Here is an 18,966-nt window from a genome sequence, read left to right as displayed (position 1 = left end):
ACTCAGGAGCATTGCTGTTTGGATTTACACTAAATATGAAGAAGCAGAATTGAGGGTCGTCTGCATCTGGATTCAAATTGTGTCACTTTCATTGATGCAAATATGTGTATTTCATTCCCCTTGAATAACAGAGTGAGTAGATTTCTATTAGAATTTTCAAAACATTTTGTTTTAATTCTTTTGAAGCATCCTGTTTGTCTTACAGCTTTCAATTGATGTGAAACTCTTTTTTGAAATATTAATTCATGACAAAGTTAAATCAGCTTTTCTCTCAATGTTAAGAAGTAACAATTTTATGTTTTATTTTTTATTTTAATTAGGAAATCTTGAGGAAATTTCAAGCCATAGCAGCTCAAGATAAATATTAAGTGTAAATTGTGGAGTTTTAGGGAAAAAAGTGACTCTTCAGTGGACAGACTGTTGTTCACGGTGCAGGAGGTTTTTGTACGAGCACCTAATGAGTCTGTATCACTGTGGAACACTTTCGGTGGAGGAACCAAACTCAACATTGACTGTAAGTACCAGAGATTTTTACTTTGTGCATTTATAACTTTTATCAAATAATGAACAAATATTTGATCAAGTTCAGATATTGACTGGCTGATAATTTTGTTGAATTTTTATCAATCTAAGGTAATCTCATATCCTGAGAAAAAGAAATGCAGATAAATATTTATTGGTTGTAATAATTGTATGTATATTCATACATTTATAGAAACATACTATTACAAATATTTAATCTATTTTCATGTACAATGATGATTTTTACTCACATGTTTAAAACATTTTGAAATAGAATTTGCTCAAGCTTCAAACTAAATCATGAACTGTTTTAAAATGTTTAGTTTGAATTTATCAAACATATTTTTTGAAAAAAATCAGATGTTGAGAACAAACAGGATTTTATCAGTTGATGCAGCTCAGCTTTGTCTTCACGCTTCATGTGGTGAAAAGGAAGTGAAAGAAACAGACAACAAAGGTTTGAACTGTTTTCACACCAGTGTTTCAGCTCTGTGAGTTTAAACAGAAGAAAATCATCTCAGGGACCAGTTCTTCACTTTCACACGTTGAGAAACAGACGTGAAGACGTCCTCAATAATCATCAAGAATCATTATCAGTGAACCTTCTCAGCCACATTGACACTTGAACCCTGCGGCTGATGGTCTGACACTGAGTGAATGATGTTCAACAGTAGAAGTTCTTCTGTTTCATTTTATAAAATACGAGAAATCACCTGTATGTCATTTTCCTTCATCCTCATCCCTTTGTCTTTTCTCCCCTCTCTCTCCTCCAGTGGGTGTGGTGCGGCCCACCCTGACCCTCCTCCCCCCTTCCAGTGAAGAGCTGAAGCAGGGCACTGCCACTCTGGTGTGTATGGCCAGCGGGGGCTTCCCCTCAGCCTGGAGCCTGGGCTGGAAGGTGGGGGGCAGCAGCCGGTCCTCAGGGGTGTCTCACAGCCCGGGGGTCCTGGGGGGGGCTGGCCACTACAGCTGGAGCAGCACCATGAGCGTCCCTGCAGATCAGTGGAGGAAGGCGGGCTCAGTGAGCTGTGAGGCCAGTCTGAACGGACAGAGCCCTGTCGCTCAAACCCTGGACCCTGACCTCTGCTCGGAGTAGAGAGACGACCGGGTGGAGTCATTGTGCTCTACTGTGGGTCCCTTTGATTTACATGTGTTCTACTGCAGCTCTGCATGTCTTCATGTCTTTTCTTCAACTCATTATGACAGTCCAATGCTGTATTGTGCTACTTTTGAAATACATATTTCATGTTCTCGTGTCATTTTTTTTTCACATTTCTGTTTTGACTTTACTAAAATAAAATATATCATCACTAACATCTGATTCTGTTTTTATTTTTTTCTGCTGCAAAATATATGAATGTAAATCTGTGTTTTACTTCTACTTAGACACTAATTTCTCTTGTGTGGATCTGCATGAAAACCATGTTTCTGACTTCTGAGTTGAACATTGAACAAAATGATGAAAATCACAAAAGTATCACATTAGCAGTTTGTAGGACTTTCCTCATAATTCATATTATTGTCAATAAGTGACAGAAGTAAAAGTTTATAATGAACCTAAAAATTAAAGGGAAATTAGTTACACATTTAACATGAGAGTTAATTCGATATTCTGTTCCATCCATGTTCTGATGTGTGAGTGCTTAATGGTAATACACTTTTGAATGTGTGATTCTAATAATCATCATATCACTAATTTATCAAGTGTCAAAGAATCTAAATGACAATTAAATAAATAAATATCTGGCAACATTTATTCATCAAATGAATTTGATAAATAACCACAATTTTTTCTGATTATTTTGGTTATAAACTTGCAGGATGTGCTGGTTGTATGAGCTCAATGTGTTTTATAATACATCGTATATATTCTCTGTGTTAATAGTAGTTTTCTGTTAGAACTCATTCTGAAGAGCAACTAGTTGAGGCAGGTTTTTCACGATACAGCTCAGTTTACAACACGTGCAACTGGGCCGGTCAACGCAGCGTTCACTGCTCCGCCAGAGAATCACCATGAAAACCCATTTGTGGGACCCCAGGGGCGTTTCAAGGGACTTTAGGGGCCTCAGGCAAAAGGGACCTGGGGAGCCTACATTGACCCAAACACCCCCCTACAAAGAAACACATGAACTACATCACATAATTTTCAAACAAGTATCATATAGTCAAAATTTAAAAAGAGCACACCTGTGCATCCACGTAAAGGATAGTGAAGTAATAAAGTCAATTAAACAAAGTAGAAAATATAAATTTGACAAAGATGGTTTCATGGGGCTTTGTTTGGAGATTTCTGAACATTTAAAACTGTGAGTTTGTTTCAGTTGTGTTTAGCTTCATTGTCGCTCTGTTTAAAGATTTGTGTTGTGCTCACTGGACCAGTTATTCTCTGTGCAGCTGCAGCAGACCAGTTTCACTTCAGTCAACCTGAGGGAGGTTTTTGTACGGCTCTAAATCACTGTGTGAACACGTATGCTCCGCTTAAATAATGGAAGCTCTGACAGTAATAATCTCCAACATCTTCAGCCTGAACACCGCTGATGGTTAAGGTGAAGCTAGAACCAGAGCCACTGCCACTGAATCGAGAATGAGTTCCTGAATATAGAGTTGATGCTGAGTGTATAAGAAGCTTGGGAGTCTGTCCAGGTTTCTGCTGGTACCAGGACGTATATATATTGCCATGAACACTGGGGTTGGTTTTACAGGTCAGCGTGACAGTGGATCCTGGAGTAAATGTCACGACTGGAGGCTGAGTCACAGTCACCTGGCCGCTGCATCCTGCAAACAAACACAAATCATACATTAATCAGCGGAGGTGAAGAGAGAGAACAGGCAGCGCATCACGTCTGAAATGTTGCTGAGTGACTGAACCTGTGAAGCTGCAGCAGGCCAGCGTCCAGATGAGGAGGGTGATGAGAGTCATGGTGGTTGTGGTGGACTGACGGGTCTGAGTCCTGCAGAGTTGGAGTCACAGGACTATAAAGCTTCTCAGTTCAGTGGAGGATCAGCTGACGATGCAAAGCCTCCTCTCTATGGAAATGATTCCTCTGCTCTGAGCGGACTGAAGGTGACGTGGGACACAAACTCAGGAGCGTTGCTGTTTGGATTTACACTAAATATGAAGAAGCAGAAATCAGGGATGTCAGCATCTGGGTTTAAATTGTGTCACTTTTCTTCATGCAAATATGTGTATTTCATTCCCCTTGAATTACAGAGTGAGTAGACGTGCAATTTAATTTTTTTAAACATTTTGTTTCAATTCTTTTGAAGCATCCTGTTTGCTTACATATTTCAAATGATGTTATACTATTTTTTTCAAAATATGAATTTATGACAAAGTTAAATACATTTTTTGGAAAATTTTAACAAATGTGTGTTTTTTTTAATTATTTAATCTTCATGATATTTCAAGCAACATTAGCTGTATATAAATATTCAGTGTAAAATGTGTAGTTTTACCAGAAAAAAGTGACTCTTCAGTGGACAGACTGTTGTTCACGGTGCAGGAGGTTTTTGTACGAGCACCTAATGAGTCAGTATCACTGTGGTACACTTTCGGTGGAGGAACCAAACTCGACAAAGACTGTAAGTACCAGAGATTTAAACTTTTTGCATTTATGACTTTTATCAAATAATGAACACTATTTTGATCAAGTTCAGAGATTGACTGGCTGATAATTTTGTTGAATTTTTATAAATCTGAGGTAATCTCATATCCTGAGAGAAAAAAATGTAGATCAAAATGTATTGGTCGAAATCAGTTTATGTAGATTAATACATTTATGGAAACATGCTAAAACAAATGTATCATCTATTTTCATGAACAATGATGATTTTTATTCACATTTTTAAAATGTTTTAAAATAGAATTTGCTCAAGCTTCAAACTAAATTATGAACAGTTTTAAAATATATATAGTTTGAATTGATCAAACATATTTTGGCACAAAAATCAGATGTTGAACACAAACAGGATTTTATCAGTAGATGCAGCTCAGCTTTGTGTTCACGCTTCATGTGGTGAAAAGGAAGTGAAAGAAACAGACGACAAAGGTTTGAACTGTTTTCACACCAGTGTTTCAGCTCTGTGAGTTTAAACAGAAGAAAATCATCTCAGGGACGAGTTCTTCACTGTCACACGTTGAGAAACAGACGTGAAGACGTCCTCAATAATCATCAAGAATCATTATCAGTGAACCTTCTCAGCCACATTGACACTTGAACCCTGCGGCTGATGGTCTGACACTGAGTGAATGATGTTCAACAGTAAAAGTTCTTCTGTTTCATTTGTTAACATATGAGAAATCACCTGTACGTCATTTTGCTTCATTCTCATCCCTTTGTCTTTTCTCCCCCTCTCCTCCAGTGGGTGTGGTGCGGCCCACCCTGACCCTCCTCCCCCCCTCCAGTGAAGAGCTGGAGCAGAGTACTGCCACTCTGGTGTGTATAGCCAGCGGGGGCTTCCCCTCAGCCTGGAGCCTGGGCTGGAAGGTGGGGGGCAGCATAAGGTCCTCAGGGGTGTCTCACAACCCGATGGTCCTGGGGGGGGCTGGCCACTACAGCTGGAGCAGCACCATGAGCCTCCCTGCAGAGCAGTGGAGGAAGGCGGGCTCAGTGAGCTGTGAGGCCAGTCTGGACGGACAGAGCCCTGTCGCTCAAACCCTGGACCCTGACCTCTGCTCGGAGTAGAGAGACGACCGGGTGGAGTCATTGTGCTCTACTGTGGGTCCGTTTGATTTACATGTGTTCTACTGCAGCTCTGCATGTCTTCATGTCTTTTCTTCAACTCATTATGACAGTCCAATGTCGTATTGTGCTACGTTTGAAAGAAGAATAAATATTTCATGTTCTCATGTCATTTGTTTTTCATATTTCTATTTTTACTTTACGAAAATAAAATATATCATCGCTTACATCTGCTTCTGTGTTATTTTTTTCTGCGGCAAAAGATTTGAATTTAAATCTGTGTTTTACTTCTACTTAGACAGTAATTTCTCTCGTGTGGATCTGCTTGAAAACCATTTTTCTGACTTCAGAGTTGAACATTGAACAAAATGATTAAAATCACAAAGGTATCACATTAGTAGTTTGTAGGACTTTGCTCATAATTCATAATATCATCAATTAGTGAGAGAAGTAAAAGTTTTAAATGAAACCTGAGAAATTAAAGGGAAAATACACATTTAGCATAAGAGTTAATTAGGTATTCTCCTCCATCCATGTTTTGATGTGTGAGTGCTTAATGGTAATACACTTTCGAATGTGTGATTATAATAAACATCATATCACTAATTGATGAAGTGTCACAAAATCTAAATGACAATAAAAGTCAATAAATTAATATCTGACAACATTTAGTCATCAAATTAAATTGATAAATAACCACAATTGTCAGAATATTCTGGTTTTAAACTTGCAGGATGTGCTGGTTGTATGAGCTTAATGTTTTTTATAATACATCTTATATATTATCTGTGTTTATTGTAGTTTTCTGTTAGAACTCATTGTGTAAAGCAACTCATTTGTGGGACTCCAGGTGCGTTTCAAGGGACTTTAGGGACTTCAGGCAAAAGGGACCTGAGGAGCCTACATTGACCCAAACACCCCCCTACAAAGAAATACATGAAACACATTATTACAATCTTCAAACAAATATTTTATCATCAAAATGAAAAAGTGCAGACCTGTGCATCCACGTAAGTGATAGTGAAGTAATAAAGTTCAAGTTCCCCCACACACACCACCACCACCTAAGGCTCACATTCAAACACACATTTAGAAGTTCTAGTCTTCAACTCAAAATCTAAAATGACAACGTTGGTTTTATGGGGCTTTGTTTGGAGATATCTGAACATTTAAAACTGTGAATTTGTTTCAGTTGTGTTTTGCTTCATTGTTGCTCTGCTTGAAGACTTGTGTTGTGTTCACTGGACCAGTTATTCTCTGTGCAGCTGCAGCAGACCAGTTTCACTTCAGTCCAACTGCGGGAGGTTTTTGTACGGCTCTAAATCACTGTGTGAACTGTGCGCCATCAGGACTAACGAGACAATAATAATCTCCAACATCTTCAGCCTGAACACCGCTTATGGTTAAGATGTAGCTAGAACCAGAGCCACTGCCACTGAATCGAGAGGGAGTTCCTGAATATAGAGTTGTTATATAGTATATAAGAAGCTTGGGGGCCGGTCCAGGTTTCTGCTGGTACCAGGATATATAACCACTAATAACACTGGGGTTGGTTTTACAGGTCAGCGTGATAGTGGATCCTGGAGTAAATGTCACGACGGGAGGCTGAGTCACAGTCATCTGGCCGCTGCATCCTGCATACAAACACAAATCATACATTCATCAGCGGAGGTGAAGAGAGAGAACAGGCAGCGCATCACGTCTGAAATGTTGCTGAGTGACTGAACCTGTGAAGCTGCAGCAGGCCAGCGTCAAGATGAGGAGGGTGATGAGAGTCATGGTGGTTGTGGTGGACTGACAGGTCTGAGTCCTGCAGAGTTGGAGTCACAGGACTATAAAGCTTCTCAGTTCAGTGGAGGATCGGCTGACGATGCAAAGCCTACTCTCTATGGAAATGATTCCTCTGCTCTGAGCGGACAGAAGGTGACGTGGACACAAACTCAGGAGCGTTGCTGTTTGGATTTACACTAAATATGAAGAAGCAGAATTGAGTGTCGTCAGCAACTGGATTCAAATTGTGTCACTTTCATTTATGCAAATATCTGTATTTCATTCCCCTTGAATAATCGAGTGAGTAGATGTACAATTGAATTTTTAAAACATTTTGTTTTAATTCTTTTGAAGCATCCTGTTTGTTTTACAACTTTCAAATGTAGTCAAACTTTATTTTGAAATATTATTCATGACAAAGTTAAATTAACATTTTTATCAGAAGTAACAAAAATCTTAACAAATATATTTGTGCATTATTAAATCTTGATGAAATTTCAAGCCACATTAGCTCAATATAAATAATCAGTGTAAATTGTGTAGTTTAACTAGTAAAAAGTGACTCTTCAGTGTTGTTCACGGTGCAGGAGGTTTTTGTACGAGCACCTAAAAAGTCTGTATCACTGTGGTACACTTTCGGTGGAGGAACCAAACTCAACATTGACTGTAAGTACCAGAGATTTTTTTTTTGTCCATTTATAACTTTTATCAAATAATGAACAATAATTTGATGAAGTTCAGAGATTGACTGGCCGATCATTTTTCGAATTTGTATCAATCTATGGTAATCTCAAATCCTGAGAAAAATTAATGCAGATCAATATGTATTGGCTGCAATAATTTTATGTATATTAATACATTTATAGAAACATACAATTACAAATATTTAATCTATTTTCATGTACAATGATGATTTAAATTCACATGTTTAAAACGTTTTAAAATAGAATTTGCTGAAGCTTCAAACTAAATCATAAACTGTTTAAAAATGTTAAGTTTGAATTGATCAAACATATTTTGGCACAAAAATCTGATGTTGAAAACAAAGAGGATTTTATCAGTAGATGCAGCTCAGCTTTGTGTTCACGCTTCATGTGGTGAACAGGAAGTGAAAGAAACAGGCGACAAATGTTTGAACTGTTTTCACACCAGTGTTTCAGCTCTGTGAGTTTAAACAGAAGAAAATCATCTCAGGGACGAGTTCTTCACTGTCACACGTTGAGAAACAGACGTGAAGACGTCCTCAATAATCATCAAGAATCATTATCAGTTAACCTTCTCAGCCACATTGACACTTGAACCCTGCGGCTGATGGTCTGACACTGAGTGAATGATGTTCAACCGTAGAGGTTCTTCTGTTTCATTTGTTAACATATGAGAAATCACCTGTACGCCATTTTCCTTCATCCTCATCCCTTTGTCTTTTCTCCCCTCTCTCTCCTCCAGTGGGTGTGGTGCGGCCCACCCTGACCCTCCTCCCCCCCTCCAGTGAAGAGCTGGAGCAGGGCACTGCAACTCTGGTGTGTATGGCCAGCCGGGGCTTACCCTCAGCCTGGAGCCTTGGCTGGAAGGTGGGGGGCAGAATCAGGTCCTCAGGGGTGTCTCACAACCCGATGGTCCTGGGGGGAACCGGCCACTACAGCTGGAGCAGCACCATGAGCCTCCCTGCAGAGCAGTGGAGGAAGGCGGGCTCAGTGAGCTGTGAGGCCAGTCTGAACGGACAGAGCCCTGTCGCTCAAACCCTGGACCCTGACCTCTGCTTGGAGTAGAGAGACGACCGGGTGGAGTCATTGTGCTCTACTGTGGGTCTGTTTGATTTACATGTGTTCTACTGCAGCTCTGCATGTCTTGATGTCTTTTCTTCAACTCATTATGACAGTCCAATGCTGTATTGTGCTACTTTTGAAACAACAATAAATATTTCATGTTCTCATGTTATTTGTTTTTCACATTTCTAATTTTACTTTACTAAAATAAAATATATCATCAGCAACATCTGCTTCTTTGTTATTTTTTTCTGTGGCAAAAGATATGAATGTAAATCTGTGTTTTACTTCTACTTAGACAGTAATTTATCTTGTGTGGATCTGAATGAAAACCATGTTTCTGACTTCTGAGTTGAACATTGAACAAAATGATGAAAATCACAAAAGTATCACATTAGTAGTTTATAGGACTTTCCTTTCTTATTCTTATAATTGTCAGCTAGTGACAGAAGTAAAAGTTTATAATGAAACCTGAGAAATTAAAGGGAATTTATATATTTAGCATAAGAGTTAATTCGATATTCTGTTCCATCCATGTCCTGATGTATGAGTGCTTAATGGTATTATACTTTTGAATGTGTGATTATAATAATATCATATCACTTTTTGATGGAGTGTAACAGAATGTAAATGACAATTAAAGTCAATAAATTAATATCTGGCAACATTTAGTCATCAAATGAAATTGATAAATAACCACAATTGTTTCTGATTATTCTGGTTTTAAACTTGCAGGATGGGCTGGTTGTATGAATTCATTGTGTTTTATAATACATCGTATATATTCTCTGTCTTTATTGTAGTTTTTTGTTAGAACTCATTCTGTAGAGCAACTAGTTGAGGCAGGTTTTTTACGATACAGCTCCATTTACAACACGTGCAACTGGGCCGGTCAACGCAGCGTTCACCGCTCCGCCAGAGAATCACCATGAAAACTCATTTGTGGGACTCCAGGTGCGTTTCAAGGGACTTTAGGGGCCTCAGGCAAAATGGACCTGGGGAGCCCACATTGACCCAAACACCCCCCTACAAAGAAACACATGAACCACATCATTACAATCTTCAAACATATATTATAAAGTCAAAATTAAAAAGTGCAGACCTGTGCATCCACCTATATGATAGTGAAGTAATAAAGTTGAAGCTCAGGCTCATCTTACACACACAGTTAAATGTTCTAGTCTTCAACTCAAAATCAAAAATGACAAAATTTGTTTCATGGGGCTTTGCTTGAAGACTTGTGTTGTGTTCACTGGACCAGTTATTCTCTGTGCAGCTGCAGCAGACCAGTTTCACTTCAGTCAAACTGAGGGAGGTTTTTGTACGGCTCTAAATCACTGTGTGAACCGTGCGGTATCTTTAGTACCGAGACAGTAATAATCTCCAACATCTTCAGCCTGAACACTACTGATGGTTAAGGTGAAGCTAGAACCAGAGCCACTGCCACTGAATCGAGAGGGAGTTCCTGAATTAAGACTTGTTGCATAGTATATGAGAAGCTTGGGGGCCTGTCCAGGTTTCTGCTGGTACCAGGACAAATAATTATTGTTATAAACACTCGGGCTGGTTTTACAGGTCAGTGTGACAGTGGATCCTGCAGTAAATGTCACGACTGGAGGCTGAGTCACAGTCATCTGGCCACTGCATCCTGCACACAAACACAAATCATACATTAATAAGCGGAGGTGAAGAGAGAGAACAGGCAGCGCATCACGTCTGAAATGTTGCTGAGTGACTGAACCTGTGAAGCTGCAGCAGGCCAGCGTCCAGATGAGGAGAGTGATGAGAGTCATGGTGGTTGTGGTGGACTGACGGGTCTGAGTCCTGCAGAGTTGGAGTCACAGGACTATAAAGCTTCTCAGTTCAGTGGAGGATCAGCTGACGATGCAAAGCCTCCTCTCTATGGAAATGATTCCTCTGCTCTGAGCGGACTGAAGGTGACGTGGGACACAAACTCAGGAGCGTTGCTGTTTGGATTTACACTAAATATGAAGAAGCAGAATTCAGGGTCGTCAGCATCTGGATTCAAATTGTGTCACTTTCATTGATGCAAATATGTGTATTTCATTCCCTTTGAATTACAGAGTGAGAAGACGTACAATAGATATATTTTTTAAACATTTTGTTTTAATTCTTTTGAAGTATCCTGTTTGTTTTGTTGCTTTCAAATGATGTCAAACTTCTTTCCAAAATATTAGTTCATGACAAAGTTAAATCAACTTGTTGTCTCTCAATTTTCAGAAGTAATCAATCAATCAATCAAATTTTACTTGTTTAGCCCATATTCACAAATCACAATTTGTCTCATAGGGCTTTAACATGGTTTTACATCCTCTGTCCTTAACCCTCAACAAGAGTATGGAAAAACTACTAAAAACCCTTTTAACAGGGTAAAAAGAACGTAGAAACCTCAGAGAGAGCCACATGTGAGGGATCTCTCTCCCAGGACGGAGAGAAGTGCATTAGAAGTCAAGTGTACTATATATATATGTATATATATCAAGCAGTCCTGCTGCAATCATATAGTCTATGGTCAGCAGCCAGCAAGATCATGATCCACCATCAAGATCCGACTTAACTATAGTCCACAGTCATTGTCCACAGCCGCCAATTAGTATCCATCATCAGCTGCCACCTCGGTCGTGATTCACCACCATTTTCAAATCCCAATGATAAAGGATCCGCCATTATTATTACGATCAGCCTGCAGGATACAGAATACGCTAAACTGGATCCACCATTCAATCTCTGATATGCAATCCACAGATTGTAATCCATGATGCGGCCACAGCTGCGGCCCCGGATCTGCAGGCGATAAGGTAAAGGGACTCCGGGGAAGAAGTCAAGTTAGTAACATGTGCTGTTGAGATGTGAATTACTTTTATGTGATAATGATTTGATAAGAGGAAGGAGAAGCTGGAAAGAGAAGCTCCGTGTGTTATGTGTCCCCCGACCTTCTAGACCTGTAGCAGCATTACTAAATGCAGGTCTAAGACAAGCCTGGATCAGCTCTAACTAAGCTTTATCAAAAAGGAAGGTTTTAAGCCTACTCTTAAACAAACAAACAAAAATGTTAACAAATATTTTATCATCAAAATTATAAAGGGCTGACCTGTGCATCTACGTAAATGATAATCAAGTAATAAGGTTTATGTTCAACGCCCCCCCCACCATCACCTCAGGCTCATCTTATGTTCAGACTCTGTGTGACTTTAACTCTGAGGAGCAGCGATGTATAAAATTCATGCAAAATACATTTGAGTGCACCTGTCTTTATGAAACTGAGAGGAAGAGGTGACGCTGAGTGAGAACATGTGGACATCACATGAAGGAACTTTCACTTCCGTGTCTGACTTTGAAAGTTCTGGTCTGCACACATGGGAGAAGTTTTTCTTCAAGGATTTTTACCAGAAAACCTTTGAATGTGATTGTTGTTAATGGACTATTTCATCCCAAACCAAGAAATGTATCAAAATCTAACCAAGTGATTTTGTTTCCTCAACTAAATCCCACTGCGACTGAACACTGAAGCCAGGAAGCTGCTCTGGGAGTAACTCTCTCCCTCAGGAATAACCCTTCATGTCTCTAAGTAGATGCACACTGTCCTCTGCTGGCAGTTCAACATCATCAATAACTCCATCATGGTGTGAGGCTGATTTTGTTTTCTGTCCTTGTTCAACCTTGTCATCACCATGTACATCAGTCATTTCATGCAGCTCTGATATTAGTGAAAGAAGTAATTAAGTACGCGTCATCTGACCTCAATGACCCAAGGCCTCTGCTTTATTTAAGTATTCTCACCCTCTGAGAAAATACTCTGAGTATCAATCAGACTAAATGTGACAGTGAAGTTAACGAGTATCAGGCTCATTCGAATACTTTGTGAAAAAAATATAAAGTATAACATGTCAATTCCATTAAAACTGAGCAAACTGAATCTGCTAATAAAGATAAAACCATGTGAATAAAAAGAGCTGCAAAATGCATCATGAGGCCGAAAGAGACCTTAGTTAGATAGACTGTCTATATGAAGGTATAGACAGTATGATTACTATATAATGATATATAAAGTTTATATAGAAAAAATACAGGCTATTGACTGTCTAAATAATATATTTATTATAAAATATGAATAATATAATAACATTTCCTTTTATATTCATGAACAGACTTTAAAAAGAGCATGACAGTCTATATAAAATATGAAGAATTTAAGACAATCAATACAATTATTTGTGCAGTCTATATGTCTTTAAAAACTTTTAATAAAAAGAGAGTCCACAAAGAATATATATAAAGATGTATACAGCCTAAGGAATGCACTTTGCTCTATCTAGAGTTCTTGACTGTACTACAAATACATCATGAAGTTACTTACTGCAAATACTGCACTTGAGAAAATCTATTTTTTACAAACTTAGAACTATTCTACTGAGACTCATTTTATAACATATAAGAAATCACCTGTACATCATTTTCCTTCATCCTCATCCCTTTGTCTTTTCTCCCCTCTCTCTCCTCCAGTGGGTGTGGTGCGGCTCACCCTGACCCTCCTCCCCCCCTCCAGTGAAGAGCTGGAGCAGGGCACTGCCACTCTGGTGTGTATGGCCAGCGGGGGCTTCCCCTCAGCCTGGAGCCTGGGCTGGAAGGTGGGGGGCAGAATCAGGTCCTCAGGGGTGTCTCACAGCCTGGGGGTCCTGGGGGGAACCGGCCACTACAGCTGGAGCAGCACCATGAGCCTCCCTGCAGAGCAGTGGAGGAAGGCGGGCTCAGTGAGCTGTGAGGCCAGTCTGAACGGACAGAGCCCTGTCGCTCAAACCCTGGACCCTGACCTCTGCTTGGAGTAGAGAGACGACCGGGTGGAGTCATTGTGCTCTACTGTGGGTCTGTTTGATTTACATGTGTTCTACTGCAGCTCTGCATGTCTTGATGTCTTTTCTTCAACTCATTATGACAGTCCAATGCTGTATTGTGCTACTTTTGAAACAACAATAAATATTTCATGTTCTCATGTTATTTGTTTTTCACATTTCTAATTTTACTTTACTAAAATAAAATATATCATCACCAACATCTGCGTCTGTTTTAATTTTTTCTGCTGCAAAATATATTAATGTAAATCTGTGTTTTACTTCTACTGAGACAACATAACATTTAGTCATCAAATGAAATTGATAAATAACCACAATTGTTTCTGATTATTCTTGTTTTAAACTTGCAGGATGTGCTGGTTGTATGAGCTTAATGTGTTTTATAACACATCGTATTTATTCTCTGTGTTTATTGTAGTTTTCTGTTAGATCTCATTCTGTAGAGCAACTAGTTGAGGCAGGTTTTTTACGATACAGCTCCGTTTACAACACGTGCAACTGGGCCGGTCAACGCAGCGTTCACTGCTCCACCAGAGAATCACCATGAAAACTCATTTGTGGGACTCCAGGGGCGTTTCAAGGGACTTAAGGGGCCTCAGGCAAAAGGGACCTGGGGAGCCTACATTGACCCAAACACCCCCCTACAAAGAAATACATGAACCACATAATTACAATCTTCAAACAAATATTATATATCAATCAATCAATCAATCAAATTTTATTTGTATAGCCCATATTCACAAATCACAATTCGTCTCATAGGGCTTTAACATTGTGTGACATCCTCTGTCCTTAACCCTCAACAAGAGTAAGGAAAAACTACTAAAAACCCTTTTAACAGGTAAAAATATGTAGAAACCTCAGAGAGAGCCACATGTGAGGGATCCCTCTCCCAGGACGGACAGAAGTGCAATAGATGTCAAGTGTAAGAAAACATCATAAGGATTGAAGTTTTTAGCAGCATCGATGAGGGTAAACATTTTTCAATACTATATGTCAAGCAGTCCTGCTGCAATCATAGTCTCTGGTCAGCAGCCAGCAAGATCAAGATCCAGCATCAGGATGAGATCCACTATAGTCGACAGTCATTGTCCACTGCCGCCAGTTAGAATCCATCATCAGCTACCGCCTCGGTCGTGGTCCACCACCATCCGATGCCAACACGACAAAGGATCCTCCATTACCGCTACGATCGGCTGGCACGATACAGAATCCACCAAACTGGGTCCACCATTGCGACCTCTGACGCGCGATCCACAATCATAATCCATGGTGCGGCCACAGCTGTGGCCCTGCATCTGCGGGCGCTAAGGCACAGAAACTCCGGGAAAAGGGTCAAGTTAGTAACATGTACTGATCAGATAAGAATTACTTTTATGTGATAGGGATGGAGTAAAGGAAGGAGAAGCAGGAAAGGAGAGGCGGTGGACTAGTGGCAGAAACTTGGACTATGGGCAGAAAAGGTATTTGGTTCGTCTCTGGTTCGACTCCACGGAGAAACAACAAAAAGACGAACCTGGATTGACCAAGAGGATTCTCCCTACCTTGTCTAGTAGGGCTGAGCAAGGCACCTTACTCCCCCAACATCTTCTCCCCGGGCACCGTACATGGCTGCTCACTGCTCTGTGTGTCCTGCACCAGATGGGTTAAAAGCAGCGGTTAAATTTCCCTCCTTGCATGAGTGTGCTTGTGCATGTCTGTGCATGTGTTTGGGACAAATTAATGTATCTTAAAATTAGAAAACTGGAGACCTGTGCTTCAACGTAAATGATAGTGAGGTAATAAAGTCTAGTAAATAAAGTAGAAAATATAAATTTGACAAAGTTGGTTTCATGGGGCTTTGTTGGGAGATTTCTGAACATTTAAAACTGTGAGTTTGTTTCAGTTGTGTTGAGCTTCATTGTCGCTCTGCTTGAAGACTTGTGTTGTGTTCACTGGACCAGTTATTCTCTGTGCAGCTGCAGCAGACCAGTTTCACTTCAGTCAAACTGAGGGAGGTTTTTGTACGGCTCTAAATCACTGTGTGAACACATATGCTCCGCTTAAATAATGGACGCTCTGACAGTAATAATCTCCAACATCTTCAGCCTGAACACCGCTGATGGTTAAGGTGAAGCTAGAACCAGAGTTACTGCCACTGCCACTGAATCGAGGGGGAGTTCCTGAATGAAGAGTTGATATATAGTATATAAGAAGCTTGGGAGCCTGTCCAGGTTTCTGCTGGTACCAGGAGAACTCATTACTATAAATACTGGGGTTGGTTTTACAGGTCAGAGTGAGAGTGGATCCTGGAGTAAATGTCACGACTGGAGGCTGAGTCACAGTCGCCTGTCCGCTGCATCCTGCACACAAACACAAATCATACATTAATCAGCGGAGGTGAAGACAGAGAAGGCAGCGCATCACGTCTGAAATGTTGCTGAGTGACTAAACCTGTGAAGCTGCAGCAGGCCAGCGTCCAGATGAGGAGGGTGATGAGAGTCATGGTGGTTGTGGTGGACTGACGGGTCTGAGTCCTGCAGAGTTGGAGTCACAGGACTATAAAGCTTCTCAGTTCAGTGGAGGATCAGCTGACGATGCAAAGCCTCCTCTCTATGGAAATGATTCCTCTGCTCTGAGCGGACTGAAGGTGACGTGGGACACAAACTCAGGAGCGTTGCTGTTTGGATTTCCACTAAATATGAAGAAGCAGAATTGAGGGTCGTCAACATCTGGATTCAAATTGTGTCACTTTTATTGATGCAAATATGTGTATTTCATTCCCTTGAATTACAGAGTGAGTATGTACATTAGAATTTTCAAAACCTTTTGTTTTAATTCTTTTGAAGCATCCTGTTTGCTTTACAGCTTTCAAATGAAGTCAAACAGTATTTTGAAATATGAATTCTTGACAACGTTAAATCAACATTTTGTCTCTCAATGTTTCTAAGTAAAAAAAAAATTCACAAATATTTATTTTTTATTTTTAAATCTTGATGACTTTTCCAGCCACGTTAGCTCAATATAAATATTCAGTGTAAATTGTGAAGTTAAACCAGAAAAAAGTGAGTCTTCAGTGGACAGACTGTTGTTCACGGTGCAGGAGGTTTTTGTACGAGTACCTAATGAGTCTGTATCACTGTGGAGGACTTTCGGTGGAGGAACCAAACTCAACAACAACTGTAAGTATCAGATATTTTTACTTTGTGCATTTATAACTTTTATCAAATAATGAACAATAATTTGATCAAGTTCAGAGATTGACTGGCTGATAATTGTGTTGAATTTTTCTCAATCTGAGGTAATCTCATATTCTGAGAAAAAGAAATGCAGATCAATATTTATTGGTCGTAATCAATTTATGTAGAATAATACATTTATAGAAACATACTTTTACAAAAGTTTCATCTATTTTCATGTACAATGATGACTTTTATTCACATGTTTAAAATGTTTTAAAATAGAATTTGCTCAAGATTCAAACTTAATCATAAAATGATTAAAAATGTTTAGTTTGAATTGATCAAAACATATTTTGGCACAAATATCAGATGTTGAAAACAAACAGGATTTTATCAGTAGATGCAGATCAGCTTTGTGTTCACGCTTCATGTGGTGAAAAGGAAGTGAAAGAAACAGACGACAAAGGTTTGAACTGTTTTCACACCAGTGTTTCAGCTCTGTGAGATTAAACAGAAGAAAATCATCTCAGGGACGAGTTCTTCACTGTCACACGTTGAGAAACAGACGTGAAGACGTCCTCAATAATCATCAAGAATCATTATCAGTGAACCTTCTGAGCCACATTGACACTTGAACCCTGCGGCTGATGGTCTGACACTCAGTGAATGATGTTCAAGAGTAGAAGTTCTTCTGCTTCATTTGATAACATACGAGAAATCACCTGTATGTAATTTTCCTTCATCCTCATCCCTTTGTCTTTTCTCCCCTCTCTCTCCTCCAGTGGGTGTGGTGCGGCCCACCCTGACCCTCCTCCCCCCCTCCAGTGAAGAGCTGGAGCAGGGCACTGTCACTGTGGTGTGTATGGCCAGCGGGGGCTTCCCCTCAGCCTGGAGCCTGGGCTGGAAGGTGGGGGGCAGCAGCAGGTCCTCAGGGGTGTCTCACAGCCCGGGGGTCCTGGGGGGAACCGGCCATTACAGCTGGAGCAGCACCATGAGCCTCCCTGCAGAGCAGTGGAGGAAGGCGGGCTCAGTGAGCTGTGAGGCCAGTCTGAACGGACAGAGCCCTGTCGCTCAAACCCTGGACCCTGACCTCTGCTCAGAGTAGAGAGACGACCGGGTGGAGTCATTGTGCTCTACTGTGGGTCCGTTTGATTTACATGTATTCTACTGCAGCACTGCATGTCTTCATGTCTTTTCTTCAACTCATTATGACAGTCCAATGCTGTATTGTGCTACTTTTGAAACAAGAATAAATAGTTCATGTTCTCATGTCATTTGTTTTTCACATTTCTATTTTTACTTTACTAAAATAAAATATATCATCACCAACATCTGCTTCTGTGTTATTTTTTTCTGTGGCAAAAGATAGTGTTTTACTTCTACTTAGACAGTAATTTATCTTGTGTGGATCTGGATGAAAACCATGTTTCTGACTTTTGAGTTGAATATTGAACAAAATGATGAAAATCACAAATGTATCACATTAGTAGTTTGTAGGACTTTCCTCATGATTAATTTCATTGTCAGTAAGTGACAGAAGTAAAAGTTTATAATGAAACCTCAGAAATGAAAGGGAATTTACACATTTACCATAAGAGTTAATTAGATATTCTGTTCCCTCCATGATCTGATGTGTGAGTGCTTAATGGTAATTCACATTTTAATGTGTGATTACAATAATCATCATATCACTATTTGATGAAGTGTAAGTGTATTTACTGGTTTATTTGAGTTTAATGTGTTTTATAATACATCGTATATATTCTCTGTGTTTATTGTAGTTTTCTGTTGGAACTCATTCTGTAGAGCAACAAGTTCAGGCAGGTTTTTTACGATACTGCTTCGTTTACAACACGTGCAACTGGGCCGGTCAACGCAGCGTTCACTGCTCCGCCAGAGAATCACCATGAAAACTCATTTGTGGGACTCCAGGGGCGTTTCAAGGGACTTTAAGGGCCTCAGGCAAAAGGGACCTGGGGAGCCTACAATGACCCAAACACCACCACCTCAGGCTCATCTTACACACACATTTAGAAGTTCTAGGTTTCAACTAGAAATTGGTTTCATGGGGCTTTGTTTGGATATTTCTGAACATTTAAAACTGTGAGTTTGTGTCAGTTGTGTTTAGCTTCATTGTCGCTCTGCTTGTAGACTTGTGTTGTGTTCACTGGACCAGTTATTCTCTGTGCAGCTG

General features: G+C 40.0%; 6 gene segments (V, D, J or C); 4 read left to right on the top strand and 2 right to left on the bottom strand.

The window, feature by feature from the left end:
* Positions 1-102: 102 nt before the first annotated feature.
* Positions 103-1,836, top strand: LOC133014976 (immunoglobulin lambda constant 1-like). The segment is given in 3 exon segments: positions 103-132; positions 349-514; positions 1,296-1,836. Coding segments are annotated over 3 exon segments (519 nt in total).
* Positions 1,837-2,974: 1,138 nt separating this feature from the next.
* Positions 2,975-3,515, bottom strand: LOC133014975 (Ig kappa chain V region 3381-like). The segment is given in 2 exon segments: positions 2,975-3,297; positions 3,391-3,515. Coding segments are annotated over 2 exon segments (375 nt in total).
* A 403-nt stretch (positions 3,516-3,918) lies between these two features.
* Positions 3,919-5,183, top strand: LOC133014974 (immunoglobulin lambda constant 1-like; the record flags this gene model as incomplete). The annotated part of the segment is given in 3 exon segments: positions 3,919-3,930; positions 4,026-4,104; positions 4,885-5,183. Coding segments are annotated over 3 exon segments (390 nt in total), but the record flags the coding sequence as incomplete, so codon positions are not given.
* An 8,086-nt stretch (positions 5,184-13,269) lies between these two features.
* Positions 13,270-13,587, top strand: LOC133014902 (immunoglobulin lambda constant 1-like; the record flags this gene model as incomplete). The annotated part of the segment is given in 1 exon segment: positions 13,270-13,587. A coding segment is annotated over 1 exon segment (318 nt), but the record flags the coding sequence as incomplete, so codon positions are not given.
* Positions 13,588-15,627: 2,040 nt separating this feature from the next.
* On the bottom strand, positions 15,628-16,135 carry LOC133014973 (Ig kappa chain V region K16-167-like). The segment is given in 2 exon segments: positions 15,628-15,953; positions 16,045-16,135. Coding segments are annotated over 2 exon segments (378 nt in total).
* A 395-nt stretch (positions 16,136-16,530) lies between these two features.
* LOC133014972 (immunoglobulin lambda constant 1-like) lies at positions 16,531-17,877 on the top strand. The segment is given in 3 exon segments: positions 16,531-16,540; positions 16,650-16,772; positions 17,555-17,877. Coding segments are annotated over 3 exon segments (456 nt in total).
* Positions 17,878-18,966: the final 1,089 nt, after the last annotated feature.

Source organism: Limanda limanda, chromosome 12 (assembly GCF_963576545.1).
Source record: "Limanda limanda chromosome 12, fLimLim1.1, whole genome shotgun sequence".
NCBI classification, from domain to species: Eukaryota; Metazoa; Chordata; class Actinopteri; order Pleuronectiformes; family Pleuronectidae; genus Limanda; species Limanda limanda.
This window is presented reverse-complemented; position numbering and strand designations above follow the sequence as displayed.